Consider the following 12,046-nt stretch of genomic DNA (forward strand, 5'->3'; position numbering starts at 1 on the left):
GAAAATCTAAAGTCTCATTTCTTTTATATCAGAGTGGATTTAAAGATACTTACCTGTAGCAGATAACAGAGACACACACTTGTAAAGGGTCAGATCCGCTGTTTTTTACAGTGTGTTCTGGTTTGAAGGAGTTACGATGAGATGGAAGAATCTGAAATATGATCCTATTAATAAAAGATCTGATTGAGTCTGACATGGAGGATAGGACAGAATTGGACTGGTTTTATTACTGAACACATTAATATTACCTTAATGTGATTACAGATTCACTGACACTGAAAATATGTGTAGGATGAGGAGGAGGAGGAAGAGGAGGAAGAAGAGGAGGAGGAGCCCATGAGGATTGAGTCTAAGAGAGAGTTCATGAGTTCATTAGAAGACGTCGGCGCTCCTCGAAGTTTATGAGCTTGATTCACAGCTGCTGCAGCTGGAAACCGTAAATAAAATCTGGTGTTTCTGTACAGTAAGAAGAAGAAGAAGAAGAGGAAGAAGGGCTAATCTCTCTCTCTTTAAACAGTTCCTGTGAAGCTGACAGCAGGCCGGTTCTCCTCAGCCTCCCTACGAGCCTCCTGCGGTACTGATAGTCTGTCCCAGTCCGCTCTGCTCCAGCTCCGCTATCACCAGCATGTGTTTGAAGTCTGCGGGCGAGTGGTTGAACGTCTCCACCAGTCGGAACGTCTCCTGCCGCTGCGTGCCGTAGAACAGCTGCACCTGATTGGCCAAACACTGAGACTGGTGGACGGTCTGGAGGAGAAGAAGAAGAAGGGACGGGTTAGTGCACATGAAGCCAAGAGACTCAGCGTCATCTTTTAAATCTCTTACTTATCGTCTGGCTTTTTATTAACTGTTGGTATTTGTTGTGTTATTTAATTTATTCTATATTGTCGATATTTTTGCTTTGGGTATATAAATGTATCATTGATATTATTAAAATATGATTAATTTAGTATATAAAAATTATTAAAATATAATGAGACTAAAATACAAAAAAACCCTATAAAACTACATTATTAACATTAAAATATATAAAGTTATAATATAAAAAATATATACTATAAAATAATATATGAACACATTTTAAAATATATTTAATGTATTATACATTATAATAATTATATTCAAATAGTCAAGTCAAAAAACTATAAAACAAAAATATAAAAATACATTACAACATATAAATAAATAGTTAAAACATAATAAAATATATACTATTGAATAATATTATAATAATTTTTAAAATATATTTGAATAATAACAATTATTATTATAATCATAATAATTATCATTATTTAAAAGCAGAAAAGGAGCTAAATTAAACTATTTTAATTTTTCTAAATTAAAATAGAAAAATTATAATTTAAATAAAAATAAAATACAAATATAACAAAGTTTAAGCACAAATTCAAAACCCCCCAAAAATCATAACAAATAAAACAGATTAAACTATAAAAGCGATAAAAGTATCTACATACTCATAAACTCACATAATAAAGCCCCGGCTCACATAATCACCACATATAAATAATTTAATATAAATGACTCACCATGAACTTTGGGTCCAACTCGGCCGTCATGAAGACGATGCCTTTCTCCTCCTTCAGGTCGGGGTAGTGATAGAGGATCAGCTGACTGGGAGCGTTCTCACCCTGCATCTGGAAACCAGCAAAGAGAACAAAACTACACTTATAACATCAGATAAATACATTGCATTAAAATAATACAAAAACTATCAAATGCTACTAAACAATTTAATGTAATGATGAGCTACAACTCAATATTTACTCTCATATTCTCTGTGCAATAATCACATCAATTTATACAATATTTAATTTTACTCGAGTGCATTCTTTGCTCTGTACCTTTTATATGTATTTATTTATTTCAGGTCTTGTGATATATGACTCAAAAACAGCTTTTTCCAAGAGCTGTGGATTCTCTCCTCAAACATAAACACACACATACACTCACCTGATGAACAGTACAAGTGTAATACAGTTAGATGGACAATTTACCTGAGCATTATTTATTATTGCGTTACTTATCCGTGCATTATTTATGACTTTAACCTTTATTTATGCCTTTTTATGCTGATTTTTGGTGCTGCTAATTTCGTTGTGTTTTTATATGCAAAGACAATAAATAAATATCTATTTATCTTGTTTTTTAATGCACAACACACAGTTACACTTGTAATTTTGTCTATTTATATAAAACAATGACAATATTTACCTGGACGTTGATGAGGGAGGTGAAGTGGAGCTCGTGTCCGGACCACTGACCCACGAAGAACTCATAACCCTCGTTCTGAGGCAACGCGTACAGGAACTGGAGAGAGAGCCGAAACCAGAGAGTCAATAATGAGATAGAGAGAGAGACGGAGAGAGAGAGAGAGAGAGAGAGAGAGAGAGAGAGAGAGAGACGGAGAGAGAGGGAGAAAGACAGAGAGAGAGAGGAGAGAGAGAGAGAGAGAGAGAGAGAGAGAGAGAGAGAGAGAGAGAGAGAGAGACCAGTGTGAGCAGCAGTGATCTTACCATCGGGCAGGACTTTGATCTGCTGGAAATCATCTCGTACGTCTGAGTCTGAAAAACAAAGAAAAGAGAAACAGTTATTAGATCATTATAAAAGACATTTCACATATATGTGTTATATGTTATATGAAGTAGTTTTGAGATATCATGCACAACAACAACACTAATAAATGAGATGAATACAAGAGTTTGTTTTCCAAGTCAAATTCATCCATCTGCTCAAAACATGGAAGACATGAATATGAAAAGAAGTAAAGGATTAAATGAATGAAGTAAATATAGTAATGTTGTTGTCAGGTGTTAAACTCACCGGGATCACAGCACTGATTGTGTCTTTGGTTGAATAATATTTCATCCAGAGCTGAAAGAAAGACGGAAAACATCAGTTTACAATCTCTTAAAGCTCCAAGCAGAATCATTCATGTTAAATGCTGTTAAATAATTAGCTTATAGTAATAAAAGTCCATCTAGTGTTCATTCTGGGACAGACTGACTTCAACAGAACTGAATATTTTACAGGATGAAGGTTTAACGTGACGACACCACTAAGGTGAAGGAAGGTGCACTAAGGTTGACCTCCCCTCCCTCCCTCCCTCCCTCCCCTCTTCTCCTCCTCTCAGACTCACCTCTGCGATCTCTTCTCCCGTCATGTCCTGGATCAACTCCAGGTTGAGGATGGAGCCCAACGTCTGAAACAAGAAGAACATAAAGAGTTAATAACAGTCACACAACAACATCATCATCATCATCATCATCATCATTGAAAACATGTATTTTTAGTTAAAGCCGACAAGAAAACTGTTAAAACCCTGACGGAAAGTGAAGACTTTAACTTTAACTTTAAGCAAAAGCATCAAACCCCTCAATAAAGACCCGGCTGCAACTAACCATTATTATTTAATTATTCATTCATCTTTAAAAAAATGTCTGATTACTGTCTCAGTGAACTGACGTCATTTTATACAATAAAGTTTATTGTCAAATGGAATAATATCATGCTTTCATGCTTCATTACATATCTTTGTCACAAGTGTTTTTAAGGGATCATTGCAAAAAATTGATGTTTATAGGTCAATGACGTATAAGGATTAACAACAACTCAATTGTAGAATAATAAAAACAAGCATATCTAATGCAGTAGTTCAAACATTCAGAATGTTGTGTACCTGAAGCTCCATATTATACATTTGATTGTGATTTTAGTGGGTTTTTCAAGATTAATTGGCACTGGCCTTAAAAAACGTCATGTGGTGCAACCATGATTCATCTTGAAATAAATTAATTTACTTAACACGCTTCACATCTTTTTTTTTTTTTTTTTTTTTTACAAGATTTCAGTAATATAAAGTGTTTGGGAACAAAGTATTTGCTTTAAAAAAAATGTTTTTGTAAATGATGATCTTTTATTTATATAAGACATTTCAAGATGAATCATGGTCGCACCAAATGACTTTTTTTAAGGCCAGTGCCAATTAATCTTGAAAAACCCTCCACTAAAATCACTTTCACATTGTAATATGAATTTTCAGGTACACAACACTCTGAATGTTTGAACTACTGCATTAGATATGCTTGTTTTTATTATTCTACAATTGAGTTGTTGAAAATCCTTATACGTCATTGACCCATATATCTCCTATCCTTCCTCTCTCTCTCCTCTCCTTCCTCTCTCTCCTCTCTACCCCAACCGGTCGAGGCAGATGTTCTCCCCCTTTGAGTCTGGTTCTTCCTGTTAAAAGGGAGTTTTTTCTCTCCATTGTCGCTGAGTGCTGCTCATGTGGGAATGTTGAGTCTCTTTAAAATTAAAACCTGAAGAGTTCGGTTTAGAACCTGCTCTATGTGTAAAGTGCCTTGAGATGACTTTGTTGTGATTTGGCGCTATATAAATAAACATGGATTGATTGATATAAACATTTTTTCTTTACTCCTTAATATCAGTATCAGCCCCAGAAATCCAGGATCGCTTGTGCTCTAGACATGAATAAATATTATTTATTTAGTCAGTTATTTTAGAGAGTAACCATCAGAGATTATCAGCTGATGAAACTGCTTCTCTTCCTCTCACCTTGTTCCTGGTGAAACCTCCTGATGCTCCATCGCCGGCCGCCTGGTCTCGTTTCTCCAGCTGCAACGATTGCCCACAAAAAACACTTTAATTCAACTTATTAAACACAGAGGATATTAAAAAGCACAGTTACTAGTTTAAAAGGTAAAAAAAGAGGTTAAAGTTTGACAGTCGGACTCTTCACCTCCTGCTCCATGAGCTTCACGAACTCCGCCTGCTTGGAGTGACCCAGCACCTCCTTCTTCACATCCTGTCGTTGTTCCAGTCGGGTCTTAAACTCCTGAGGTTTGGCACTGAAACATTAAATACATATATAATTAAATAAAGCAGTCTTAAAACTGGTATGCAATTTATTGAAGTGAACATTAGGAGTGTAGCCGGATTTAAATTGACAGTATTTTGCTTTAAGAGTCCTTGTTGGCTCACACATGATGCCAAATGTGAGTTAATTAGACTTTAATAAAACACAATTAGAGAAAATAAAAGGCACGTTTGATGGTTTAAATATAAGCCGAATTAAACATTTCTTCCTCAATAAAAATTGTAATCTTCCACAATAGTCTTCAGACTTTATTTACATGTCTAAAAGTAAGTTATCTTTAAATTAAACACTATTATGACGGAGTTTTGGACAGATTGTGTATAATATATTAATAAAATACTGTCTCTGATGTGTTTATTTCCACAATAAATCTAAATAATCCCTTAAAGTTTCATGTCATTATCCTTAATTTAACATAATTTATGATACAGAAAGGTTTATTAATAATTGGATATAAAATAACTGGAGTATTTTGCTTTAGGGGAGATGGTTGGGTCACAAATGACACCAAACGTGACTTTAATGAAATACAATTATAGAGAAAATAAAGACGAGTAGCATAAGCTGAATAAAACATTAACTCCTTATTATTCATCTAAAATCTTCCATAAAGCCCTCAGACTGTATTTAAGTGTCTAAAAACGAGTTATATTTAAATTACAGACTTTTCTGATGGAGTTTCGGACAGATCGTATTTAAATATTAATAAAATATTGTCTCTGATGTTATTTCCACAATAAATCCTTAAAGTTTCACATCATTACCTTTAACTTAACATAATTTATGATACATACGAGCTTATTATAATAATTAATTCATTTAAATTAGCAGTATTTTGCTTTAAAAGGTGCTTATTGGGTCACATATGACACCAAATGTGACCTTAATGAATCACTATTAGAGAAAATAAAAGGTAAGATTGAGACTTTAAATATAAGCCGAATTAAACATAAACTCCTCATTGTCCAGTAACAATCTTCATCAATAGTTTTCACCCTTTATATAAATATTAAAACCCTGATTATCTTTAAATTAAACCCTTTTTAAACAGAGTTTGGTCTCACCTGCGCAGCTGCTGGATCTTGTCCTGGTATTTGTTGTAATACGGGTTTTCCTCCAGCTCCGGTTCCTTCTTCACGGAAAAGGCCCGGAACATCCTCGGCTGGACTCCCAGGATAAGAGGCCTGATCCCGGCCGCTCTGACCGCTAACATGCCCCGGTACCGGCAGGACATCTGGAGCATAGCGGCCGCCATGTTTACATTGCTGCCGTCGCACATCTATAGTGGTCCGGCTAGAGGAGCGGAAGTTAAGCACATTGGTTCCGGGCAAAGAAAAGAAGTGACCTACCAGCCAAAAATATTAACGTTATAATATATAAATACAGTTATAATATAAAATAAAATATGATATACTATATAATAATGTATGAAAACATTTTTATAAGTATTCTTCTTCTTTTTCTTCTTCTTCTTCTTCTTCTTCTTCTTCTTCTTCTTCTTCTTCTTCTTCTTCTTCTTCTTCTTCTTCTTCTTCTTCTTCTTCTTCTTCTTCTTCTTCTTCTTCTTCTTCTTCTTTTATTAAAAAAAAGAAAGTCAAATAAATACTATAAAACTGTAAACTAACATATTAACATTACAATCTATAAATACAGCTATAACATACAAATTAAATATTATATACTATATAATAATATATGAACATGTTTGAACATATATTAGAAGTATAATTATTATTATTATTATTATTATTATTATTATTATATATAACATAAACATAAAATAATATGCACAATATAACAATATATGAATATTTTTAAAAATATATTACAATTATTATCACCATTATTATTATTATTATTATTATTATTATTATTATTATTGTTATTATTATAATTAAAATATATTTTAACAAATCAAATATAATTTAAGTCTAATGAATGCAATTATATTAACTAAAAACTATAAAGCTTATTTACAAATAATGCAAACAATAATTACAAGGGGGATCAATAAAGATACATCTTATCTTATCTTATATATACAGATATATACAGAGTCGGTCAAAAGTTTGGACACACCTCCCATTCACTTGAATAGGAAAGTGCGTCGCTGTAAGTCACTTGATAAATGTGTCTTATTGTGTATCCAGTGAAAAAAAAAGTACTCGTTAGTCAGCTCTTTAGATAAATCTTCATTGTTATAAGTCTGATTAATAATCTTCTATCTGATGACTCTGTATGAGGAAGTTTTCATGTATAAATAATATTTGAGTTTAGATTTTGTGTTGTCCTGACACGTTTTGACCACCAGGGGTCAGTGTTGGCTACACGTGCACTGATTCTCCTCCACATGTACAAAAACAGCAGTTTGTCAGATTAAAGCTCCCAGTGGTTTCTCAACACCAAGATCATAAATACAGTAAACAGCACTGATAATGTGTGTGTGTGTGTGTGTGTGTGTGTGTGTGTGTGTGTGTGTGTGTGTGTGTGTGTGTGTGTGTGTGTGTGTGTGTGTGTGCGCGTGTGTGTGTTTACTTTCCAAAGCCAATAATTTTTCAGTCACTGATCAATAAACAAAGCAGCTGGGATGGTGATGATGATGATGTTAATGATGATGATGAAGATGATGATGACGGTCTTTAATGTGCATATGTGTGTACAGCTGTTCTACACTGCATCACATATAATGTATTTAAATGGGACACAATTATTTATATAAAACTGCAACTTTAAGTCTTCTGTTGACATTATTTTTATTTTTACTTATTACTTATTTTATTTTGCATGCTGACAATCATTCAGTATGACTTTAAGATGACTGGTGGCTCATTTTTTCCAACAAAACCAGGCAAAAAAACACATTTTAATCATAAGAACAGCACACAGGTCTGATGTCTCGAGTGTCTGCAGGGGGCAGCAAACAGGAGGTCGATGAATCTTCAGTCTTGAGGACTTAAACTCGACTCTTGGACACTTTGACGTCACTTCCAGGTCAACTTTCTGTCCTCAGAGTCAAAACTAAACATGAAGACGTAGCAGCGTTCATGCAGGTCTGCTCAGGCTGGCGGGTCAAATTTGTACATTTGCATATATAAAAATGTGTCTCAGTGCATTTTATTCCCTTTTTTTCTATACTATGTGTCACATTAGGAAAAGTCTGGCTATAATAAATTTGTATATGGTGTTTTTAAAGCTCTCAAATGTTAAAAAAGGCTCAAATATGAACAGTATATAAGGCTTAATAGGCTGATAACAGTTAAATCAGGTGTCTGCTTCGACTCTCGGCTCAGTTTGACTTTAATTAAATCAAATTTTAGACTATTTATTCATAGCAGGCGCTGAACTGGAGCTGCAGTTATTCTAATCTATATTTAACCTTATTTTATCTTCTTATATTTTATTTAACTGTCCTTTATATTGCACGTGTTTCTTTTCTTAATGCCCAATGCCTTGTTGTTGAAGGATGCTGCAGAGTTAAACCTGCCTTTCTTCTTTTATTAAACCTCAGCTCTGAAACTGCTCATAATTAGATTTTTTAAACATATTTTCCTTTTAATAAGTGATTAGAAATAGTTGTTTATGAGGCTGCTGATGTATCAGACACCAGAAACAAATCAGCTGAGCACTAAAGAGAATAACTTTATTTATTGAAGTAAGTGTAAAATGATAAATGGCTTGTTTATAAGATCAGATTTGGAAGATTTGACTTTTTAAAAAACATATAAAACCCCATTATCAACAAGAATGCACATCGATTATAGGTGCAATAGTTAGCCGAACATCATTTTTTGATCATTTCATAGCAAATAAAGCATCATTCTAGCTTCTGTTATGTGATAATTTTACCATTTTGTGTCAATGATTTAATCTGGTATCAAAAAAATGAGTAAAATCAAGACAAAAATCTGAATTTATTTTAATTTTATAGCACATAAATCATCATTTTAGCTTCTGTTATGTGATTATTTTACTATTTTGTGTCAATTATTTAGTCTGGCACCAAAAAACAAGTAAAAACAAGACAAAAATCTGATTTTTTTGGTAATTTTATAGCACATAAAGCATCATTTTACCTGCTGTTATGTCATAATTTTACCATTTTGTGTCAATAATAAACTGGGCACCAAAAAACTAGTAAAATCAAGACAAAAATCTGAGTTTTTGATAATTTTATAGCAAATAAAGCATCATTTTAGCTGCTGTTATGTGATAATTTTACTATTTTGTGTCAATAATTTAGTCTGGCACCAAAAAAACAAGTAAAAGGAAGCCAAAAATCTGGATTTATTATAATTTTATAGCACATAAGGCATCATTCTAGCTTCCGTTATGTGATAATATTATTATTTTGTGTCAATAATAAACTGGGCACCAAAAAAACGAGTAAAATCAAGGCAAAAATGTGACTTTATTTATGATTTTATAGCACATAAAGCATCATTTTAGCTGCTGTTATGTGATTATTTTACCATTTTGTGTCAATAATTTAGTCTGGCACCAAAAAACAAGTAAAAAGAAGCCAAAAATCTGGATTTATTATAATTTTATAGCAAATAAAGCATCATTTTAGCTTCTGTTATGTGATAATATTATTATTTTGTGTCATGTGTTCAGCAGATTTCTCTCCTCTGTGATGTCTGTCTTTAATCTGCTCTTTTCTTCCTCTCCTCTCACTGACCTGCCTCCTCCTCCTCCTCCTCCTCCTCCTCCTCCTCCTCCTCCTCCTCTCTTGCATTCTCTCGCTCTCTCTTTGTTATGGGGGGGGGGGTCCTGCTGCATGGGAAGATGTATATTTTATGTGCGGCTCTGGAGGCTTTTACCATTAATTATAGAGAAACACTAAGCTCTCCATTTGCCGGACAGATGTTATTTTTTACTTAAGGAGAGAAAGGGGACTGTTCCATAATTCAGAGGTAATCCCGCTCACCAGAGAACAAATAAATAAATGAATAAATAAATAAAGCAAAAGCAGAAAAACCACAAACATTTGGTCTACTCTCCGAGCCGCAGACATGCAACACACGCACAGATTCAGCTCTGTAAAGTGCTCTCTATGTAATAAATATGGAACAGCCGCTCTGTCATTTCATTTCTTATTCAATCTGCTTCTACAAAGCACAAATCACACACACACATAATAACAGAGTGGGGTGTTTTAACCTTCACAACAATAGATGGAGTTTTTTATCGTGCAAATGTGGAGAGAAAATTTTAAAAAAAGGATATTATAAAAGACTGAATACAGAGTGATTGATTGATTGATTAATTGGTTAATTGTTTGTCAAACATGTGAGCCTTTGCAGTTTTTCTCTGTTTTTATATCATTTTAATCTGTCTTTCTCATCATTTTTAAACATTTTTAGGTATTAAATGATGATTTTAGTGACGTTACAACACAAATATTAACATATACATCAACTAATAGTAATAAATGATCATTATTTGCAGCCATAAAGCAAAAAGGAGCACTATAGAAATAAGTTATTTTAACTTTTAGTAGATTTTATCCTCTCATGATTCAATTTGACGAGTAATATGTTGTTTTATTTTGTTAATTTTACGTTTCTGCATCTCTGTGTATGAATATGATTGTGTTACTTGCAGGTTGTTCTATATAACAGAATAAAACCAAATCCACAAAGTTATTTTATATCATCTCAAAGCTTCCAAACATGTGTCAAACATTTTGAAGGCAGAATAATTCAGAAATTAAGGGAAATGGGGCGATGTGATGTTATCAGAGTGGAAATAAGATTTTTACTGACAGAGATGATTTAAAGGAGCAAATACAGAAATTAGGAGGTTCAATAAATGTGAGATGAGGTAAACATTTGAACCTTATCTAAAGTTTGTTATATTTCGCTGACTATGTTTTTAATTTTGTTATATTAACATGTTTGAATAAACTAAACTAAATTAAACTAAACTAAGCTTTCTATTATGTTCATTTAACATCCTAAAGTCTTCATTTTTTCTCCTCTGTCTGACAGTATCACGTATTCAGTATTTTAGTACTTTGGAGAATTTCCATCATATTTAAAGGGGGGAAATTATTAAAACCGAAGAACTCATGAGTCCGTGAAGACTGTGAAGTACTCAAAAAACATCATGTGATATGACTGAAAGCTCCAGAGTAGCTACTAAACTGACTTTGTGATGAGATTTCTTTTGTCTTTAGTATGAAATGATGCATAAAACAAGTTTGATAAATGTGAAACATGACTAGACAGAATCCAGAAATATCGGGATTAAATACCAACCTTCTGACATCTTCATTTAACATCATAAAATCTTCATTTTTACATTAAATTCTGCAAATATTCTGCAAACTCTACACCTCTCATCTGTGCATCATTTTATAATGAGACCCCCAAAACTCATCCATAGACATATCAGGTTATCTTTGATACGTTTGACATATTTTTCCACTTAAACAACTTTATTATTGACACTTCAGATAATTTACATCATTTTTTACAAAGAGGGAAATATTAAAAGTGAAGAAAAATCATCTGTAAAGTCTGTAAAGTAAAAAAAATGGAAAAGTGAACATAAAGACTGTCTGCTAATGAAGATCATGTGATATGACTGAAAACTTTTTTTTTGTTGTTGCATGAAATGATGCATAAAACATCTGGAATATTTTCATTTTATTAAATTCTGCATCCATAAACAACATTGTGTGATTATTATTAGTGTTGCATTGAGCAGAAACAGAATAAACTGAATATATGAACCATGAGGTGAAATCTGAGGTGAAATAAAGTGCATGTTTTTTAAATTCTCTTCCAGCTATGAATCAGTATCTTTCAGTATGTTTTATCAGCTCGGTGATATTTCCTCCTGCAGCCTCGCTGAGTGTTCAACGTGTGTGATCAGGTTTGATTTCAAGCCTTGGGGTTTTCAGGGTCTTGGGACCGCTCACTTACCCTCCCTCCGGCAAGCTGAAATCGCACCCCTGGGCCAGTAGATGACCCCCCCTCACCCTCCAGCGGATCTACACTTCCTGCATGCACACACACACACATACACACACACACACACACACTCAGTGGAAAAGGCGTTGTGGTTGGCGGAGGAATCCCGTCGTTTTAGAGAGGGATCCCATTAAAAGTGCATGAGTGTGTCTGT

General features: G+C 33.5%; 1 protein-coding gene across 1 annotated transcript; it reads right to left on the reverse strand.

Moving 5' to 3' along the window:
- Positions 1-207: 207 nt before the first annotated feature.
- On the reverse strand, positions 208-6,194 carry atpaf1 (ATP synthase mitochondrial F1 complex assembly factor 1). Its single transcript, XM_062423682.1, has 9 exons — positions 5,980-6,194; positions 4,778-4,886; positions 4,594-4,653; positions 3,155-3,217; positions 2,839-2,889; positions 2,532-2,579; positions 2,230-2,325; positions 1,545-1,652; positions 208-744 (listed from the first exon to the last, which is right to left on the reverse strand). The coding sequence occupies exons 1-9, from the start codon at positions 6,192-6,194 to the stop codon at positions 559-561; spliced, it is 936 nt and encodes a 311-aa protein (XP_062279666.1). The 3' UTR covers positions 208-558.
- Positions 6,195-12,046: the final 5,852 nt, after the last annotated feature.

This window comes from Scomber scombrus, chromosome 8 (genome assembly GCF_963691925.1).
Source record: "Scomber scombrus chromosome 8, fScoSco1.1, whole genome shotgun sequence".
Lineage (NCBI taxonomy): Eukaryota > Metazoa > Chordata > Actinopteri > Scombriformes > Scombridae > Scomber > Scomber scombrus.

What these genes read in the sequence shown, in the direction of transcription:
- atpaf1 (XM_062423682.1), bottom strand. Translation starts at nt 6,194, where the DNA reads ATGTGCGACGGCAGCAATGTAAACATGGCGGCCGCTATGCTCCAGATG. An exon ending in AAGATCCAGCAGCTGCGCAG is followed by an intron (nt 4,887 to 5,979) that starts GTGAGACCAAAC and finishes TTAATGTTTCAG; the next exon opens with TGCCAAACCTCAGGAGTTTA. An exon ending in CCTCCCTCATCAACGTCCAG is followed by an intron (nt 1,653 to 2,229) that starts GTAAATATTGTC and finishes GCTGGTTTCCAG; the next exon opens with ATGCAGGGTGAGAACGCTCC.